This window comes from Myotis davidii, unplaced genomic scaffold, assembly GCF_000327345.1.
Source record: "Myotis davidii unplaced genomic scaffold, ASM32734v1 scaffold743, whole genome shotgun sequence".
Classification (NCBI taxonomy): domain Eukaryota; kingdom Metazoa; phylum Chordata; class Mammalia; order Chiroptera; family Vespertilionidae; genus Myotis; species Myotis davidii.
The window spans coordinates 3,827,604-3,849,051 of record NW_006296221.1 but is presented as its reverse complement, the minus strand read 5'-3'; the positions used below and the strand labels follow the sequence as shown (position 1 = coordinate 3,849,051).

Here is a 21,448-nt window from a genome sequence, read left to right as displayed (position 1 = left end):
GCTGTGCTAATGTACTCAGTGCAGGGGTTCCCAAATAAAAGGATTGTGAGTACCTGATAGTGTTGCCTTCTGGGAGACAGGGAGGACGAGCTTCTTGGCTTGATACAGGGGTTGTGAGACACCTCCTACCATCAGCACACCAAATTGGGCAGATGGATCTTTATGTCAACAACCTAAGACTGAGTAGCTTCACAGGCAACTTTTCGGATTTGAACATCCTTATTTTCAGCTCTCTGAGCTTAAATCCTCAATCCAGCCACTGGTTCCAGAGGGTTCCCCTCTCCATCGATCTCTTGGGTGCAACAGAGCAGAGCATCCCTTCATTTTTGTACACTGTTTCCTCCTTCCTATACTTCCCCATTCTCTACTCTGAATCTGTAAGGTATTAGGGGAAGGAGTGTGAGTAATACATTAGGAAAACTATAAGTAACTCTATTTACTCTTCACTTTCTCCCTTGGCAACTTGGGGTAAAACAGGATGCTATTAAAACAGAGTTGGGGAACTGCAAGTAGAATATTAGAAGTTGATTCCAACCCTGATGGATGGGAGATTGACTTAGACTGCTTGACCACTTTCTTCCTAGGGTTTAGTATGGTGCCTGGCTCATAGTAATTGCTCTCTATTCATTTAGTAAATGAATTGATTAATGTGGGGGGCAGTATATCAAATCAGACTCTCATTTTTAGCTTGCCAGTTAAGGCCATCTCTACTCTCAGAAAAGCGATCAATTGATGGGGAAGTCAGACAACTAAACACATTTTTAAATAAAATGCCACAAGTGTTATGAGGGGTATACAAGCCACAGTGAGAGCATGCAAAAGGGAGACTTAACTCATCTTGGGGAATGTGTTGTGTCCCTTAAAAAGTCACCTAAGCTAGCCAGTGGAAGATAAGGGAGATAGTCCAGAAAAGGCAGAGAAAGTCCTAGGCAGAGGGAGCATCGTTTGTCAAGAATCAGTGTTGAGGAAGAGCACAGAGCATGGAGCATGGTAGGTTTGAAAAGCTTAAAAAAGTGAGAAGAGCTTATGAGAGGGAACGTTGTGTATATATGAACAGAAAAAGGCGGGATCCAGGTCATGTGGGCTTTGCATAGATCAAGATGTTTGAACTTGATGCCCAGCCAGTGTTGCTCAGTGGTTGAGCATTGACCTATGAACCAGGAGGTCACGATTTGATTCCTGGTCAGAGCATATGCCTGGGTTGCAGGCTCAATCCCCAGTGTGGTGTGTGCCAGATGCAGCCAGTCAGTGACTGTCTCATCACTGATGTTTCTCTCTTTCTCTCCCCCTTCCTCTCTAAAATCAATAATTAAAAAAAAAGATGTTTGAATTTGAGGGGCAGGGGCAATCTCTGAACTATGTGTTTTAGAAAGATGGGTCAGGCTGCAGTAGAATCTATTGGATGGGGAAGAAACACCTGGAAGTTGCACATCTATTTAGAACGTTACAGGCTTGAGAGGATTTCTGTTGCCTTTGCACAGAGAAGAGGCCACGGGGATGAAGGTAAACTGACTTATGGAAGAGATGTCAAGGTTTGAGTGTCAACAGTGCTCAGAGGTGGGCTGCATGTGGCAGGAAGTGGGTGGAGGTCAGGGAAGGGCTCAGAGCACCGTCCAGGGTGTGTAGTGGCCTTGGATTGAGGATCCAAGAGAGAAAGATCAGGGCGGCCTCCCCAAGATTGCCATGAGCTATACAGAAAACCCTGCTGGCTGTTCCATTACAGTTCACCTACAGTCATTGCGTGATCCCTGAAATTGCTCTTTTCCACTCTGGGTTTATATTTTATTTGGCTCCATTCCACTCCTTTTCACTTGCTTTCCTGATTGTGGGCCTCCAAGGCCTCGCTTTATTCACTGCGGGAGGAAAAGGCGTTTGAAGTTCCAAACCCCATCTCTGGAGTGAGATTAACAATCAAAGATATTCTCAAAGGTGCAAACACTCGGGGGATTAGCTACAGTCTAGTCCTGAGGCATGTGGCACACCTGTGCACTGGCATAGACAGTTTACAGGTAAAACTAGCCAGGCCTTTGAACTTGAGTGTGTTCTTTCTGGTCACTACCACCAGGGGCCAGGGCTGAGGAACCCTAATTTCAGCTCAGTTCATCACTTCTCCAAATACTCCCCAGAAACGCAGGGGAGTTTTGGTTGTGTTGGTGGAGGATGCCCTGAGTGGCTAACTGAGGTCCACAGAATAACGTCCTGAAACGTGTTACTGCTGGAATCTGATGCCACACCATGGGCATGGGCTGGGAGGCTCCAAAGAGGCATTCTGAGGGCTCTACCTCTACTGCCTGCCTTTTATTCTTAGAGCTCTGAGTGGTATTGAGTGGTTTTTGTGACTCCTTCTATGCCACTGTTAGTAGCAGCTGTCAACACACTGAAGGGCAGAACATTTGGGAGTTTGTTTTGAAAATGACTCAATAGTAAATCCTTAATTGAGTGGCAGTGTGGCTTTTTGAAATACTGAGTGATGCACGGATGTTGTTGTATATTGCTTTCATGATGTATCTTATGGGGTGGATGGCCTTCAGTAAGTTAATGCAAATAATGTAATTGAATTTCACTCGAGCCGGCCATTAATGATCTTGCATATATCTTCATTCCTGGGCTGGTGATATGGGGCAACATTTAAGTTAGCTAGGAAAGTATCCGGCAAAGTACCTGTATGTAGAGGGGATTTAGGATATGTGGACATTCATGGGAATCATGTGTATGACACACAATAACATACATCTACTTTTATATGTCTATTTCTGTAGTCATTTATATACATGTACATCTATATCAAGCCACAGGTATAAATAAACATAACATAATGTATCTTCCATATGTACACATTTATATATACATGTGTGCATATGTATATGTAAATATAGATATAGATAAGATGCTGATACACATATCCCACATATATATGATATCATATATGAATCTTTTGGTAGCAAGTAATAGAAAAGCAACCCAAATAGGCTTAAATCATATAGGAAATTTATTGGTTCTCAAAGGTTCAGTTCCCTCCACCCTTCCTCCATATCCCATAGCTAGTTCTCTTTACATCTAGGAAATGACTGCCCCAAACGTCCACATTCCTGGGTGGTAGGAGGGTAAATCTTTCTAGATAGTTCTATGGAAGAGCACGAAAGTTGCTTCCTCAGAAACCCAAGGTACATTTTCTCATCACATTGTTCAGTGGGGTCTCCAGCCCACCTCTAATCCAATATCTGTCAATAATGAGATGAGATGTGCAGATGGCCCTGAATTCATCCCTGGAGCTGGTGGATTACTGGGTGGGTGGAACATGGGCTTCCCCAGGAGCATATAAGCTGCATAGGAGCAAGGCAGGTACCCAAAGGAAGTTAGATTCTGTTGGCAAGAGAGCCCTGAGAGTTGCCTGAATCCTGGGTGGCTCCCATGAATACATGTCCCTCCCCCCAGAGTCCCCATCACACACACACACACACACACACACACACACACACACATTGTCAGAATTCACACAATGAAAGATTTCTCTTATCACTAGTGTACTTTCTGGACTTCCTGTTTTTACAGATTCTGCTACAACGAAAGCGAGAGCATTGTCATAACTAATTCATTTCTGCATTTTCATGCATGGGAAGCTGGTATTAGCACAATGCGTTTGTATAATTCAGTCAAGAGCAATAATATGGATGCTTTAGATAGCCTGGGAGAGCTAGTAGGAAGTGAATTTATAATTGCAATTAGAATTATTGAAATATTAAAAACAGGCCGATGACCCTCAGGAACGAGGGGCCTGTTCACAAAGCACTCCTTAGCGTGAGCGTCTGCGGTTGAGATTTGGCTGGATCTGGTTGACGACTGAGGGAAGTCCAGATGAACAATCCATTGTGAAACCAACCTCCTGTGGATTTGCCCTTTGGTGTGCCTCTCCCATCCCCCACCCCTCCACCCCTGTGGTTGATATCACCAAAGAGGCTCCCCTTGCTGGAGAAAAGTTCTTTGAAGTTACGAAATATTTTTCCATGGCCTTTTTTCAAAATGTAGTCATTATTTAGAGAGTGTCTTTTTTCAGTACCTCCCTAGGTTCAGTGGTTTAGCAAAGTAAACATGCAACCCATAGTCTGAAGGGGGTTGCCTCTGGGGTTGGTACTGGGCCCTGCTCCCCACGGGGGATACGGGAAACAGCTCCTTCCATCCAAGGAGTTCCGAGGGCCTCCAGTTTTCCAGTTGCGCCTCTGTGTCCAGTCGGTGGATGAGAGGGGACCAGTGACATGTGGATGACACGAGTGACTGTGTGGGCAGATCCCAGCGACCTCGCTTGGAAGTGGTGGGCCTCATTTCTGCCCACACTGCCCTGGCCAGGACTCAGTCTCGCATGGCCACATCTAAGGCAGGGGGGTTGGGGGGTTGACAAATGTGGTCTGACTGTGTGCCCATGGGGAGTAGGAAGTAGGGCTTGGCTCTTTGCTGTCTTTGCTGCAGATGGGAAAACACCCATTTAGACACAGACTTTCCTCCTGACAGGGGTTCTCAGGAACATTTGAGTGCCAGGATTTCTGAATCTCCGCATTTCAAATTGGGAGGTTCAAAGTCATGACTAACGGGGCTGAATCCTTCCTGAATAACAGCTTGTTTTGCAGCTAACAAAGAAAAAAAAATATTTTTCCCCAGGAGGACACTGTATTTATAGTCCGTCACCACTCCTAGGACTTCTAGAGAGAGCACATCTGTAGCGAAGACCTTAATGCAAGGTCTCATGTTCCCCTCCAGCTTGGACTGTGGACAGGAGTTGGTACCTGTCCTGAATGCTAGTGTTCGGTGTGCTGTTCCAAGGCAGTACCCTGGGAAGGCTGGGAAGGTGGCAGGATCTTACAGAGATTACTGAGTAGTTGGAGGAAGGGTTGAACCTAAGGCCTCAGATTTACACCCTGTGCCTCCAAAGCAGGGAGTCCCCGAGTGGACTTGGAAGGACCATGGCTGGCCTGGAGGTTGGAGAGTGGACATCTCAGCATTCATCACTATGGACCAAAGCTGTGAGCGGAGAGAATGGGGACACCAGGCATCGTTTCTTATGTGTAGTCTTCATTTAATGTAAGTCCTACTTTTTCTGTAGGACTTTTACATTAATGTATGGCCTTAACATGGAATGAAGGGGACTGAGAGAATGACAAGTTAAGTTACCAGCTAGTCTTGCTAGATAGGACCATGATATCAGAATTCTTTTTATATAAAGATAATAAAGAGAGAAAGAAAGAAAGAAAGAAAGAAAGAAAGAAAGAAAGAAAGAAAAAGAAAGAAAAGAAAACAATGCTTTTAACCCAAGATAGTGTGTAAATTCTGCAAATACATGTGTCTTACAGCCATAAGGACTTTCATGAAGGGAATATTGGTAGAATCAGATCTCTGAGAGGTGAGAAGATGCAGAGAGGTGTGGGTAGCAAAGAAAGATTCTGGAGAGAGTGGAGAGTGCAGGGACAGCTAAGGTTCCCCAGGGGTTCTCCAGACCTTTCTGGGAACCCACGAGATCAAAACTCTTGTCGTGATGATACTAAGACATGGTTTGCCTCTTTCAGTCTCAGCTCTTATTCTGAGTTTGCAGTGGAATTTTCCAGAGACAGCACGTGGAAGCAGAAACAGATATGAACATCCGACTGTCCACTGTGAAGTCAGGCATAAAAGAGATTTTCAAAATCTAAAACTCTTTCTCACCAATTTTTTTTTCTTTCTGAGTACATGATTATTTTTTCCTAAAACATGTTATTTACTTTGTTCACATGCTTTTAATGCTATTTAAAAGAAGTCATCAGTAAATATTATTTTTAAATCTCGGTTTTAGTTTTGAATAGAGTAAATGTTGATAAATATAACCCACAATTTTAAAAGCTCCTTAAGGGCCTCAATTATTTTTAAGAGTGTAAAGATGCCCTTACTCCAAACACTTGAGAATCCTATGCTAGAGAATCCCATCAGAGCTGAGGAAAATTAAATTTGACCATTTGTGGTCAAATTAATTCAGAGAATGTGGATTGCTGAGAAGGTAGCACATTCTTTCTGGAGAAAATCAGTCGAAGAGCAGTTGTAGTTAGCTACGGGTTGCTGGGGTAGGTGGCCACTGGTGGGATAACTAAATTTCAGTAACACTCCATACATTAACTTGTAAACCTAAAAAAAGTTGCAATACTGCCATCTAGTGGTCCATAATGAAAATAATTTAATATATTTTTTCATTGGAGTTACAATGATTGCTTCAGAATTGAAGGACTGTAGGGACTCAGTTAATAGTTGTTTAACGCCCTGTATTTCCGATTTTTAGGTCAACAAATATGTACCTTTAAATGTCTCCCTTCATTTCCTTCTATATTAATGCTTCCTCTTGGGGTTAGGATAACCCGGTAGGGTGGGATATACTTCATTCCAATGTGTGTTCCTGATTTAGTGCTGTCTTTGGGTAACTAAAAAAGTAACTTTTTTCACTTTGGGCATTTAAACTAACTCCTCTCTCCATGGGCATTTAAAAATGAATGACCTTTTCCTTGTGGATCTATTTTAGAGATACAGAAAGGCTTCAAAGACAGTCCAGTGAGACCCTGTGTCCTCTTCACCCACTTTCCCCTGTTGTCAACATTCCACATGCCTGTGGAACACGCTGGGCACCTGGGTGAGATGACCCACATTGAGGCACGAGACTGTGAGGTTTCAGAAATAGAAGCTTGGGGAGCAAGGAGGGTGGTCTGGACCGCAAAACAGGTCACCTATAGAAGCTAGAAAGCCGCAAACCTATGCATTCAAAATTCTGAGTAAAAATTATCTTCATCAGAAAATCCTGTAGTGTATAAACCACACAGCAAGTGTGATGTTATAATAAAGACAATTCTAGAACTACAAGGTTTCAAAAGATGTACCTTCTACCCCCTTTTGTCAGGAAGTTATTCATGGATTTGCTTCTCTAAAAAAGGAAGAAGAAACAGGGAGAAAGCCCAGGAGACAGGGGAACAGGTAGCAGATGATATAACTTAGCTCAGCGGCCGCCTAAAAACAAACAGTGCACAATGGAGCAGGAAAACAGAGGTGTTTGAACAACGAGGAGATTTATGGTTCTGTCAGGGTGTTTGGGGATGAATTAGTTATAGGGATAGAAAAAAATAAATATAAAACCCAGACAACTGATTAACCCCAGAGGAAATAAAAAGTTGCATATAAGCATGGTATACCACATGGCTCAATTTTGAACTGTATGTAGTCATAGTAATGTAAATGTCAAATACTTATTTAAACAGAACAGGTAATCTTATCCTGTTTAGTGGATGGCGGGGGTGGGAGGAGGGGAAGGGGGGCAAGGGGAGGGGAAGAAAGAGTGAGAGAGAGAAAGAGAACTAGGATTTTCTACTGTATCCAGAAGTCAATGATCAGTCTCTAAAATCTAAAAACAAATTCCGAAGCACCAGTATCAGCCTATTATTTAAACCACATGGAAGTAAATGCAGTCTTTTCTTTTTATCCACAGTTTCACTTTCTGAGGTTTCAGTTACCTATGGTCAGCTGTGGTCTGAAAATATTAAGTGAAAAATTCCAGAAATAAATAATTCCTAAGTTTGAAAATGCACACCTTTCTGAGTAGCATGAAGAAATCTTATGTCAGACTCTGTCCTGCCCAAGACCTGAGTCATCCCTTTGTCCTGCAGCTCCACACTGTAGACACTCCCCATGTGTTGTGTTAGTAGGTGATGAGATTGACTGACATGGCATCAAAGTGCTGTTTTCAAGGAAACCTTATTGTACTTAAAAGTGGCCCCAGAGGCAAGAGTAGCTTAATGCTATGTCACAGTGCCTGTGTCATTCACCTCCCTTCACCTCATCGCAAGAAGAAGGGTGAGCACAGCACAAGAAGATATGTTGAGACAGAGAGACCACACACACATAACTTTTATTACAGTATATTGTGAAAATTGTTCTATTTATTAGTTTTTGTTGTTAATCTCTTACTGGGCCTAATTTAGAAATTAAACTTCATATATATACTAGAGGCTGATGCAGGAAATTTGTGCAAGAGTAGGCCTTCCTTCTCCTGGCTGCTGGCACTGGCTTCCCTCTGGCACCTGGGACCTGGGCTTCCCTCGCAACCCTGGCTTCATCTGGAAAGTCATTCGGAAGGATGTCTGACCTAATTAGCATATTATGCTTTTATTATTATAGACTAGAGGCCTGGTGCATGAAATTCATGCATGCCGGGAGAGGGGGCGGGGTTCCCTCAGCCCGGCCTGTACCCTCTCGCAGTCCGGGACTGCTGGCTTCTAGCTGCTTACCTGTGTTCCTTCCTGATTGCTCCTAACCACTCTGCCTGCCTGATTACCCGTAACCACTCTCCTGCCTGCCTGATAACCCCTAACTGCATCTGCCTTGGCCCCTGCCTCCATGGCTTTGCCAGGAAGGATGTTCGGAAAGTTGTTTGGCTGTTTGGTCTAATTAGCCTATTATGCTTTTACTATTATAGACTAGAGGCCTGGTGCACAACACTTTTGCCTGCCAGCCTGATCACCCCCTAACCACTCCCCTCCCAGCCCGATTGTCCCTAACTGCCCTCCCTTGCCAGCCCAGTCACCCCCAACTGTCCTCCTCTGCAGGCCTGGTTGCCCCTAACTGCCCTCCCCTGCCAATCATCTTGTGACAGCCATATTGTGTCTCATGGGAGTGGCCATCTTGTATGTTGGAGTGATGGTCAATTTGCATATTACTCTTTTATTAGATAGGATATGGTTTTGTATTACCCATGGTTTTAAATATCTATTGGGGATCTTGGAAAATATCCCCTTCAAATAAGGATGGGAGTGGGGGGAGGGACGTGCTACTGTACTAGAAGAAACAGCTGAAAATAGTTACCTCTAAGAAGTAGGGATTAGGAATTGGGAGGAATTGCTTAAGGGATAATTCTAGTAGGATTATGTGGCTTTAAAAAACAATGCCCATGTATTTCATGAAAAGGCAAAAGATCAGATGAATGGGTGACCCGCCAAAGCAGGGACTAGGTCAGCACCCAAGCTGATCCAAGTTCGTTAAGAATCAGGGAGTGCCTGGAGAGAAAAGTCCAAATGTTCACCTGGTACAAAGTGCCTGGCATTTTATCAAGTCACTTTAATCTTTAATCTCTCCCCTTGCTCATTTGCGTACACAGTGGCTCTCTGTGATCCTTGTCAGGGGTGAGAGTTTACTTACTATTTGCACAATTGCTGGGCTGCTCTGGCAATAGGCCACAGTGTTCCTGTGGGCTGAGTGTCCAGGTGGCCAGCTGTCTCCCTCGAACCATGGCTTTCCCTGCAGGATTTGGATGGGGGGCAGCCACCGCGGCTTATCAAGTGGAAGGTAGGAGACGCTCCTTTCCCTTGGCTAGGGCTGGGATGAATTACTCCTGGTGGGTTCTGTATGTCTAGGGAAAAGGATGGGGTGAGAAAAAGAAAGAAATGGATTGCAGCGTCTATAACTATATAAATGGACTGTGCCCCCTTGCACGCAGAAGAGGCTCACATTCCATGGTCCTTTCCTGAGGCCCAAGGGGGACAGTGGGAGAGCTGAGCACCAAGCTGCAGCTGTATTTTTGGTCCGTCCAACCTTACCTCTCCCATCAGTTTACATTGGACCAGATGCTTTTGGCATTGATCATTGGTTTCTTGAACACATTTGCCCCAACACCCCTAAAAATAACAATGTTTCCTATTGACTGGAAAAATATTGGGTAACTAAATAGGCTGGCCCTCCAGGAATGAAAGCAAGACAATCTTGGTTAGTTTCCTTGTCAGGAGAGAGGTCGGACAGACCAAAGGCGTGGTCAGAGAGAGGAGTAGAAGGAGAGCTGAATGAAGTGAATGGAATCAGGTTCTAGCAGCAGCAAGAATGGAGACTATGGGGTCTGGAGCCAGACCCCCTAAACTTGGGGGTCTATCTCTACATTTTTTAAAAATTAAATTTATTGGGGTGGCTTTGGTTAATAAAATTATACAGGTTTCAAGTATACAGTTTTATGATATATCATTTGTATATTGCATTGTGTGCATACCACCCAAAGTCAAATCTTCTTCTATCACCATCTGTCTGACCCTCTTCACCCTTTTCTATCCTCTCACCCCTCTTCCCTCTGGGAACCAGCATACTGTTGTCTGTGTCTATGAAGTTTTATTTGTTTGTTTTTCTTGTTTGTTCATGTGTTGTTTTCAGTTTTATGTGCCACATATGAGTGAAATCATATGGTTTCTTAACTTTTTCTATCTGACTTGTTTCACTTAACATGATAGTCTCAAGGTCCAGCCATGTTGTCACAAATAGCAGTATTTTTTTGTCTTTTCTTATGGCTAAGTAGTATTCTTTATCCAATCATCTATCCAAGGTCATTCCAGTTATTTACATGTGTTGGCCCCTGTGAACAATGCTGCAATGAACATAGGGTGCATATGTCTTTGTGAAAAAATATTTTCAATTTTTTTTCTGGCAGGTACTTAGAAGATGGGTTGCTGGCTCATATAGTAACTCTATTCTTAATTTTTTGAGGAGCCTCCACTATCTCTACATTTTACCAGCTCAGTGTTACTTTGGGCAAGTTACTCAACTTCTCTGTGCCTCCTCATCTTTAAGCTGGAGATAACTATAATGTTGCTGTGAGTTAAGTAAGATGATGTATATTAGCTGCTTGGGGCTGAGTAATGCTCAGTGCACGGCATTTACTATATTTAGTGGAATCACAAAGGGATTACTGAGAACGACTCACTGTAGGATTCTACAGTTAAATTGATAGGAATATCCAATCAGTTATACAGGACAAGATGGTGGGTTTTGGGTACCAGTTTCTAGGTCCTGCTTGCTCAGGCCTCAGGAATAATGACATTGCTTGTCCATTCTGAGGTCCTCTCCTCACAGGGTCTCAGTATCTCAGTGTCACTGCACCAATTTCTTCTTCTGGAGGCCATTTGTCCCCTGCTCTTTTGTGCTAGCTACAGCCTGATTTTAAGGTCTTTATTTGTGGTCTCACACTGCTCTTGTGCTGTTTACTCTCTATCAACAGCTTTCAGGGCGGGGAACTTGATCCAATGTGACTGCTCTCTTTGTTAAACTCACACAATGACTTCTACATGTTTGCTTGTTTCCCACCTCTTACCTTCCCTCTTGTGCTGAGTGACTCTGGGCAAATAACATAGTTGTCTCAGTTTCCTTATTTGTAGAATTAGGGAAATGGTCATGCCCACCTTCTAGGTTTGTTCTATAATTAAACAAGTTGGCATATGTAAATGGACCACAAGTGTACCTGGTAAATAGTACCCAGAAAATAACAGCAATAACACTATTAATAATACTGGTGCTATTACTATAAGTAAAAATAGTATTATTATTGTTGTTATTTTTCCTGGCTGGATTCTCTCCTACTCTGTAGCGACAGGTAAGTTACTTTTCTGCTCTGTTTAGTGAAGATCCTCATTTCCACTTTGGATAGCACATTAGAATATGCTCCCTCCTTGCTCATTCTATCAGCAGCTGCTGGGAGAGTTGCTGTTTAAATACCCTGTCCCCATTGCCCAGACCACATGTGCAGGCCGTCAACCTGTGGCTTTGTTAAATCCATGTGGCCCGGGGTATAGGAGCTGAGGCCACACTGTCACTTTTTGATTTTTGAGAATCTGAACTGTAGGGCTTCCTTGGCCTCTGAAAGTCTGCAGAGCCATTGGAGATACCAGACACTCAGCCAAATGGAGGACTGAACGTGAAATGTGCTTATTAAGAAAACTAATGTTTCCGTGATTTATTATAATGATGTGTTATAAGACATTGCCATGTATCTCTTTCCACTGATGTTCAAAACACAATTGTCTGTGTAGCTTTCTTTGTTTTCAGATACCCTCTCGATAGCCCTGAGTTATAATTCTCAGACTCCACCACCTCCCCACTCACCTTTATGCATGCACCTTTATGCATGGAGCTATTGGGGCTCTGTTGTTTGGGAGGCAAGGTGCTGTCAGGGTCCCTGCAGGTTGGGCTGACTGAAGGGCAGGACAGTAGCTTCTGATCACTGGATCTCCTAACATACTGTCTCCTTGGTTGCATATTTCAACAGAACCCTGGCTCTTCCTTCTTCCTGACCTTGTTCATATCCTTTCTGCTGCCACTCATGACCTCCCTGTTTAGGGTTTTAAAGATTAGTTTAATGTCACATTTATTATAAGAGAGTTGGCTGTGTGGTGCCTCACGCCTTTTGGAGGAAAGCACAATCTAAACCTAATAAATATTAAACAAGTGGTATAAGCAGGAGGAAAATGATGTGTTTTAGGTGGGTTGTAAAGAACGTTGTAAAACCTGTAAAAATGTATTTGTTAGATGAAGAGGCAGGGGATAAAATGCAGATAATCATCGTTTTACAGCAGTGAGTCTCATGTAATACTTCAAAGCATAGAAACATTTCCAGGACTGTTAACCCTTTGGGAAATGACTTGCTTTTGTTCCTGCCTGGAGGGAATAGGAGGCACAAACAGCAGGTAGCTCAGTGGCATTTTATTTACGTTCTCCTGGTAAGCTGTGGAGGAGTGTGAAAATGACATTTAAGACCCCACGTTACAGCCCTCGCTGGCTTATAACTCCCAGTGGTTTCAGGAAGGGCTCCTTAAGGGTGAATGTACTTTGCAAACTCCCACAAACCCTAAACAAAGTCTAAACTACTCCTTTAACGCCTCCTGGTGGGATCTGGGTTTGTGGTTCCTGAGGAGGCAAAGCCCTCAGTTTTATGAATGTCATTATTCATCTCGATACTGCACTGGATACCAAGATAATGTTTGAGTTTGATTTAACTTTGACTTTGCCCTTATGTTGGCAGAAATTGGGGCTGGCATCAAACTTTGGCCACTTATCTGCCTTGGTGTGTTGAAGGTGAAATTCTATAGTTGAGAAATTTGGGGTTAATTTTGCACTAAAAATATGGGAGAAGAAACAGGACAGCTGAATTAGTTGGCTTTAGGTACAGTTTGTGGTGCTTCTATCGAGGCTGTTTCTTCTCTGGTACCCTTTAAAACACAATTGATCCACACAAACCCAAGCTAGAGGCATACTTAATCTACCTGCTGTAGCTGTTAGCACAGAACTTATACTTATTTATTTTATTTTTTATTTTTATTGATTTTAGAGGGGAAAGGAGAGGGGGAGAGAGAAACATCAATGATGAGAGAGAATCATTGATCGGCTGCCTACGGCACCCCTCCACCCCACCCTCCACTGGGGATAGAGCCCACAACTTGGACCTGCGCCCTTTACCAGAATGGAACCCAGAACTCAGTCCACAGGCCGACGCTCTGTCCACTGAACCAAAACAGCTAGGGCTGGTCCCATACTTCTTTAGACCACTTCCTGTTTGCTTTCTTCAACCAGTTTGGGCTGTGTATCTTGATTCCTACATTCTCCTAAGTCCCTTGGATTAAACAGGCCAGTTTGGGACCTGATCTTTTGGCTATCCTAGGTAGCCTTATACTAGAACATGACTCACCTATTCTTTGTCTGGGCCACTTACAAAAGAAGGAGGGAAAGCAAGCATAGTGCACAGGGAAAAAGAAAGAAGAGAGATGAACACTTTTCCTTAAAATTTCTCATAGCTTAAACGTTGATATGACGGGAACCACTCTCATTTCTTTCCTCCAGTTTCAAATTTGAGATCCATAAAAATCTTAAATATTGCCTCCCCGTTTTTATCGTACAGTGAAATTATATGGGCATCATTGATAGAGAATGGGCTTATGCAGGAATGATATTCGATATTCATCAACTGATATTACCAATCAGATGTCATCCACAGACAATAGGTGTAGACTAGATTGACACCTGCATTGATTAATAAGAGTGGATGCCAACTGTCAACAACTGCTGTGGACCAGGCTGGTGCCCATATAACTAATCAGTGTGAGTGTCAGCTATAAACAACCACTGGGACCACACTTCTATATCCTGTTTGAATTTCAGCCTAGGGCTTTTGAGTGGAGTACCTCTGGGGTATTCCAACTCTGTTTGTGGACTACTGGAGAGTTAAGTGACTTACCTTCTCCAAGCCTCAGATTTCTCACCTGCAATATTCCTAATGCTGATCCCCTTTTTTTTTTCTCAAAATGTCATTGGATGAATATTGGAGAACTTTTTCTTACATTTTTGTGTTTTTTTGAAATTTCATTCCCTCAGCTTTTTCTTCCAGGTTACTAATTTGGACTTTAGCTTCATTCATTCTATTTTTTTCAACCCCTCTATTGAATATTTAATGGTGACCATCATAATTTTAGGTTTTAGGAACTCATTTTTACTCTTTGCTTCATTTTTAGGAAGCCATGTTTGTTTTCTGGATGTAGTCACCCTTCAAATATTCTTAAGAATGCTAGTTTAAAAAATTAAGTTTCCTTTTTATAATTCCTTTTTTTCTGATATTTCTTTGAGATCTTTGGGTTATTTGTTTATTTTCGTCTTTACCTTTCATGTTATTTGTTTTTGGTGAATGTATGGCCATCCTTGAGTGCCTGTTCATGCTCGTGAATGAAAGAATAAGTGGATTGCTATCCATAAGAGACGTAAGTTTCCTTTGAAGTTGGGTAATTCTATTTAATGGAAACAGGGCTCACTCCAGGACAAGATGTCAACCTCAAAGGCTAACATGGGCCAAATAAACAAGGTTTAAGTTTATGTGGGCCACAAAAAACCAAAAGCTTCAGTTTTCATAGAAATGTAGGTTTATTTTGAGAGAGACATGAATGAAAAGGGCTGAAATAAATGAGTAATCATTAACATAAAATAATAGAACATTTTAATAAAAATTAATATTTTTTCTTGAACATTAACTTACCAGACACTGAATAACTGCAAAAATTAATAAGCGTAATGCAAATAAACCTATTTTCCTTGTTCTCTGAAGGCAAAATATTTCCTGTTGTGCACACCAAACAAGTCAGTACAAGACTAATGACGTGGCAATCGGCTGCTAAAATATTTACTGCTAGTATTAGTGGCGAGAAATGGTGCGCCTGCCGTAAGGTGGTGCGTAAGGGAAATGAATGCAACACGATTATAGCAATCAGTCATTAGCGAATGTTGTAGTTCATTAATAACAATTATGTATAACAGGATATTATAAAAATTAAGTTACAAAATTTTTATTAAAACGTTTCTTACATACTGTTATATTGGCTGGGCCACAAAAATATTCGTTGTGGGCCATGACTTTGATATGCTTGCTCTAGAAGAAGCAGGGTTCTGTGTAAGTGGGTTGGAATCTATTGATAGGCAGTGTCCTCATAAAGGACAATGTGTGTGAGGGGAAAACACCAAGATTTAGACCCCAATAACTGCCATATGGCGAGGACTTTAAGGAAGGATGTGTATGCTTTTTGTTTTATGTTTTTTGTTTTTTTTTTCTCCACTGCCCTTCAAGTTCATGTTTAGCTCTAGAGTTTGACTTTTCTTGACCAGCTCAGTACGCTTCTATAGTTTTTAGGAAGACTTGCCAGTCACTTTTATTAAGCATTTCTTTGGACTTGAACATGGGGTAAAGGCAGCACTGACTGCTCTGTTTATAGCAGAGGTGGGGAACCTTTCTTTTGCCAACGGACATTTGGATATTTATAACATCATTCACAGGCCATACAAATTATCGACTTAAAAATTACCCTGCTATTTTGGTCAAACATTTAATTAACTTACCCTTAATTCCTTGCTAGGGCCAGACCAAATGATTTTGCAGACCTTATAAAACGCTGGGACTGCACGTTCCCCACCCCCCTGGTTCATGAGGAGAGGAGCCAATCCAGCCAGCAGTAGGATAGGACAGATAACCTTTGTGTTAATTGCTGTAATGGTTGCTCTGAGGCCTGCTCTGCTCTCTGCATTGTTCCAACCACAGATTCCCTAGGGCTGCAACCTTTCTGACCTCAAGGACCACCAGTGGTCTGAGGACCACCATGACCACTGCCCTACGGGACTCCTTATCAGCCATCTCCAGTGTGTGAGTTTATGTTGTAGTTCTTTGTTTTAGTTTCTCAGACAATTCAGTCCTATTTTTTTCAATTATCTAGAAATTACTTAGTAAATATGATAGTCTATTAGAACTTTACTTTTTGTTTTCAGCTCTGTTGTGGGTTCTTTTTTTAAAAAAAAATATTGTTGTTTCTATTGGGGATGTGAGAGGGGGAAGAATTAAATATGTATTCTCCACTCCTCATCTTAAACTGGACGTCTTTATTAATATGCACTAATATATGAAAGTGCTCCATAGACCATGAAATATTATTGAAAGTTAACAGATGAATCTGCCCTTATCCTCTTACCATTATCACCCTCCTCATCATCTTTAACACATCCAAACTGTAGATATGAATTTTCTTGCCCTATGCTTTTAGAAGATAGGTAGCATGGAATTTCAGACAACCACACAAAAGAAAGTGAGATATTCAATGAGAGGGAAGCCACAGTGAAGGAGGGCTACTGTGACCAAGAAAGAAGGTGTGTCTAGGCATCTGCATCTAGGTCAGCTCCTCCAGGCCACCTTCACTTTCCATTATGTCTTACCTCCCTTTATTCTCAATACACGAATTCTCCATGTTCCAGATTTTCCAGTTTTTCTGTTGGCTTCAAGAGCAGTGCTGAAAGGTATCTGCTGCCAGCACTATAATTTTATGTCGGTTATTTGTCAGTAAGGGCCTCCCTGCTGTTTGTTCTTTTGTATCAGTAAAGTTGTGAGGACAGAATGGATATTAATCACATATGTTTAGAGCAAAACAAAATGATTGTATTATAAAAGTAAGATAATTGTGGAACATTAAAAAGATATAAATAAGGAAGAAGTAAAATTTTCAAATTTTGAGTATGTACTTCCAGTCTTTATACATTCACAGACTTTCAGACACACATACGATTTTATTTATTTGCTAGAGGCCTGGTGCACAAATTTCATGCATGGGTGAGGTCTCTAGGCATGGCTGGCGATCAGGGCCAATCAGGGCCTTCTGGCTGCTGACTGGAGCCTTCCCTCCCTCAGCCCCTCCCCCCGGCCAGCCCTGCCATCCTGCCAGCCACCAACTGCCATCCATCCAGGCCTGCTGGATGAGGGGGGTGGCGGGGAGGGAGGGAGGGACGAGGGGAAGTTGGCTGGCCATGGGAGTTTGGCTGTGAGAGCACACTGACCACCAGGGGGCAGCTCCTGCATTGAGTGTCTTCCCCCTGGTGGTCAGTGCACATCATAGCGACCAGTTGTTCTGGTTTTTCTGGTAGTTCCAGCATTCCGGTTGCTTAGGCTTTTATATATATAGATTTTTTCATCCTAATAGGAACATTCTGTAAATGGTTTTGGTTTCTTTGAGATATGTATAAATATCTCGATAAGCTATAACATGTCTGCATCTTTTCTACTCTTCTGGTATCCTTTCTCCCTTACCTATCTGTCTATAGTTGCACATGTCAGTCAATATATTTAACCTTGTAAAACAAGAACAAATCTGCTGCTTCTCAATGATTTGTATGGATTCAAGGTTCTATATATCGTCCTACATATTTGTACATGACTTTTTTTTGTCACCACTAATTTCATCAGTTAAACTAGGACATTTGTCTATTTGGATGAATATGTGGAAACATTATACTGGAAAACAAAAGGCATTACTTGTGCTGTTCCTTCCTGGGCCTGCCCATCTGGTAGGGATTGCTTTCCAGTTTAGTTCACTGAAGCACAAGGTTGAGTGATTCTTTAAAAATTATTACACTGTCACACAATGCTTAAGCCAGAAATATAGACTCTTGTTAGACTTTTCCTCTTATTCTCTCCTTTATTTAGCCAACTAATTTTTATTCTGTATTCTCTAAAACTCTTGGTTTCATCCCTCCTCACCATTACTATTGCCTTTCCCTTAGTTCTGAAACTCACCATTCCTAAAGTTCCTTTAAGTCTTCTTAAAGTCTGCTTCCCTCCCCTCCACTCTGCTCCAACCTCTCCGGCATATTGCTGATAGCATGGTCTTGAAAAATTCTGACCACATCATTCTAGTTTTTGAGAGATAGCATGAGCCTTGAAATCAAATAGACTAGGTTTGAACCCTGACTTCTCCACTTACCAGTGAATTGTGTGATCTTGGGAGATATCTGAGCTTTGTATGCCTCAGTTTCCTCATTTGTAAAATGGGAAAGTAACACTGCCTATCTCAGGGTTGTTATAAATATTAAATTTGTTTGTGAACATCAACTGTCTAGAATAGTGGTGGGCAAACTATATGGGTTCAAATATACATGCTAACAATTAATTAAAAAATGCAGTGTCTTCTACAGAATACTTTTTGATCTTCTTGCATGGCATTAATAAAAAACATTTCTGCCCAGTTGCTGGCTTGATCCCTAGTGCGAGGTGTGCAGGAGGTAGCCAATCAACGATTCTTTCTCATCATTGATGTTTCTATCTCTCTCCCTCTCATTTCCTCTCTGAAGTCAATAAAAAGTATATATTAAAAAAAACAATACCTCTGTGTTTTACCTCTGACTTCATCCCTAATGCATCTCTTGCTTCTTCTTCATTTTTACCTTATTCTTTGACCAAAGTGACATGCATATGATTGTTTAAATGTGCCATGACCTTCTGATGCCATCGCACACACTGTTCCCTCTGATTGCATACCTGGCTATTGGCATGAGCAGAGACCAGCAGGGGACAGAGATCCAGGCCACGTAACTCCCAGACTACGTCTCTTCCTAATCCAACATACTTTCTCTTTCATATTCATCCTTTATGCTACTCTCCTGAGTGTGTTCCTATGAGCATGGTAGAGGTACTGGGGGCTGGTGTGTTCCTGTGAGCTTGGTGAAGGTGCTAGGTGATGGTGATGAGGTGGAATAAAGGGAACCCCCAAAGCAGCATTTAGTACATGTGAAAAATCTATTCTTATATTAAACTAGTGGCCCAGTGCACGAATTCATGCATATTGAAACAAAGTTAATTAGAAGAAAAATTTAATATTACTATTCACCCTTTCTCTATAATAGAAGTGTCAACCAAATTCACAATTGACAATGACAGGTCAAAACACACATGTGTGATTGGTGCCAGCTAGAACTTTAACTTTTGTGAGGATCAAATGAGATGAGGCATGGGAAAACACTTCACAGACATTTGGTTAAAATGTTTGCACCTGTTATAAAGCAAGTCATGTTTCTGGGCTGCAGAAACTGCAAGGAGGCTAGTTGTTGCTAGGGAGAGGAAGCCAGGCCTTGCTACGTGACATCATTACCCGGACTGACACTTAGCATATTAGCCTTTTACATGTATAGATGGCCTATCGCCAAGGAGAGGAAGCTGGGCGTTGCTATGTGACATCATTACCCGGTGCCCACAGCAATCCTTTCTGGGCTGCTGGGCTGTGGGCTGCATTTTGCGCCATGGGGTCTCGGCAGCATTGGCTGCAATTTGGAGGGGTGTCGCTTTGAGGTGGTGGCGGGGCCTGTTCCCACTTGGGGAAAACTGAGTGTTGCTTTGTTGGCGCCAGGTCCCCGGTACTGTTTCTTTGTAAATGGCCAGTGTGCGTCATGGCAGCTCCTGCGTTTAATGTCTGGCCCATGGTGGTCAGTGCGCATCATAGCGACCATTTGGACAGTTGGAGGGACACTTAGCATATTAGCTTTCATATATATAGATATTTGGAAAAACATGGATACTATGGCTTTTTACTTGGGGGCATTTGGCTGTAACTCCAGGCTCCTAAAGATGACTATTATCATGAAAGGTGCTGATATGGATATTGTAGCTGAGAGTTGGTATTTCAGAGTCAGGGGTGGTCACCAGCACAGCAGCTGGGATTCTGTTGTTTCCTTCTGCTGTGCTACATGGGCCTCTGTTTGAGGTGCCCTGAACCAGCTGAGCAGATCTAGGCTGGCTTTGGACCTTTCTCAAGGTGCCTGCTCTTCTTTTCATTAATGTGAATAATCAGGGTTTGATTGTAAAGTATGCCCGGGCCAAACACAAGGGTTTTTAAAATTGTCTGCTGTTTTAGATTATCCAGGCCACTGATCCCCCTTCCTTAGCATGGATAATTGAGAGTGGACTGGGCTGAAGAATGTTAAGCAGAACCAATTGACAAAATAAATGAGATTTTTAAAATCCTTTACATTTTAATAATAGGAAAAAACTCCAACTTGGTTGACTTCTTTTTTTTTTTTTTAATCTAAAAGGGCCCAATTTATATTTTGAAACTGTAAATGTATTTGGTTGTTAAGTTGATTCAAAGTAGGAATACATTTTCTATGATGCAACCATTTACAACCTATTTAAAATGTATACCAATTACAATGTGTACTTAATAGAGGTAGGGGAAAATTTTAAATATAGACGAGAGGTTGGCCAGTTTCACATTCAATGTCAAATCTTCTTATAACCATGTTTATGTTTCAACTAGGTAGCAGGAAGAGAGTGGGGGTCACTTCAAATTCTGAAAATCTCTCTCTTGATAGTGGGGGCTATAAGTCTTTGCCTCTAATGAGCAATCATCATGGAGAGAAGAGCATTTTTTGAATGTTTGCATATGATTAACAGGATCCTGATTCCTGGGAATATCCAAACTCATTCTCTTCTCATTTTCATCCTCTCATCTTTTCCCATACACCCCTTAGGGAGAAATGTATTTACATGTCACTTGACTGGGAATTTAGAGGACATTTTCTCTAAGAAACAATCTTATAAATAGGGATAGGTGTCCCTGAATACCCTTCAGTGTGTAATGAAATAAATAGACTTTGGGAGGTTGGCTTGGGAATTTAGAATATATTGTAAGAAGCAATGATGCGTTTCTGGGCAGTTGATTCATAAGTAAGGTTTTGAAACATTACCCATTTTTACATTGGGAATTACCAAGCTAAAGCTTAAGGTTCCCCCCAACACCCATGAACAATCATTTAAATACAGGCTTTGAGACTTGGGAGAAAAAGTGCATTATGTACTCTAAAAACAATAATCTTACTTTGGAGTCATTGTAGTCCATCATACAGATGCATACTTTGGGATGTTTGAAAGAGTAACATTTTCTCGTGATGGTATATTACCTCATATATCTTATACCGTATTTGCTGGCGTATAAGACGACTGGGCGTATAAGACGACCCCCTAACATTTCCACTCAAAATACAGCGTTTGTTATATACTCGCCGTATAAGACTACCCCCTCTTCCGCACACCTTCCACACACCAAATAAAAGGTAAAACAATATCAGATTTGATTTTAACATTTTAATTTATATTCAAATGCTTATGACATGCAGGAAAACTGTCACAAGGCTGTATGTAATCAAACATATACATAAAACAGTGCAAGTTTATTACCGGTAAACATACCGGTAATTCACTAAAGAAAACACACTCTATAGACTGGTACCGTAGATGCTTCTCAGGAACACAGGCAAGCAGCCCACAACCTAGAGGGACTGTCAATGATAGAAGTAAGAT

General features: G+C 41.9%; 1 protein-coding gene across 1 annotated transcript in view; it reads left to right on the top strand.

Annotated features, from left to right (window-relative positions):
• The first annotated feature begins 1,373 nt into the window (after positions 1–1,373).
• LOC102771662 (cytosolic beta-glucosidase) overlaps positions 1,374–21,448 on the top strand; it is a 123,908-nt gene continuing 103,833 nt past the window's right edge. The window contains exons 1-2 of the mRNA XM_006771043.2: positions 1,374–1,503; positions 9,175–9,339. Of these exons, the coding sequence (XP_006771106.2) occupies positions 1,374–1,503; positions 9,175–9,339 (295 nt within the window). The remainder of the gene's footprint in view (positions 1,504–9,174; positions 9,340–21,448) is intronic.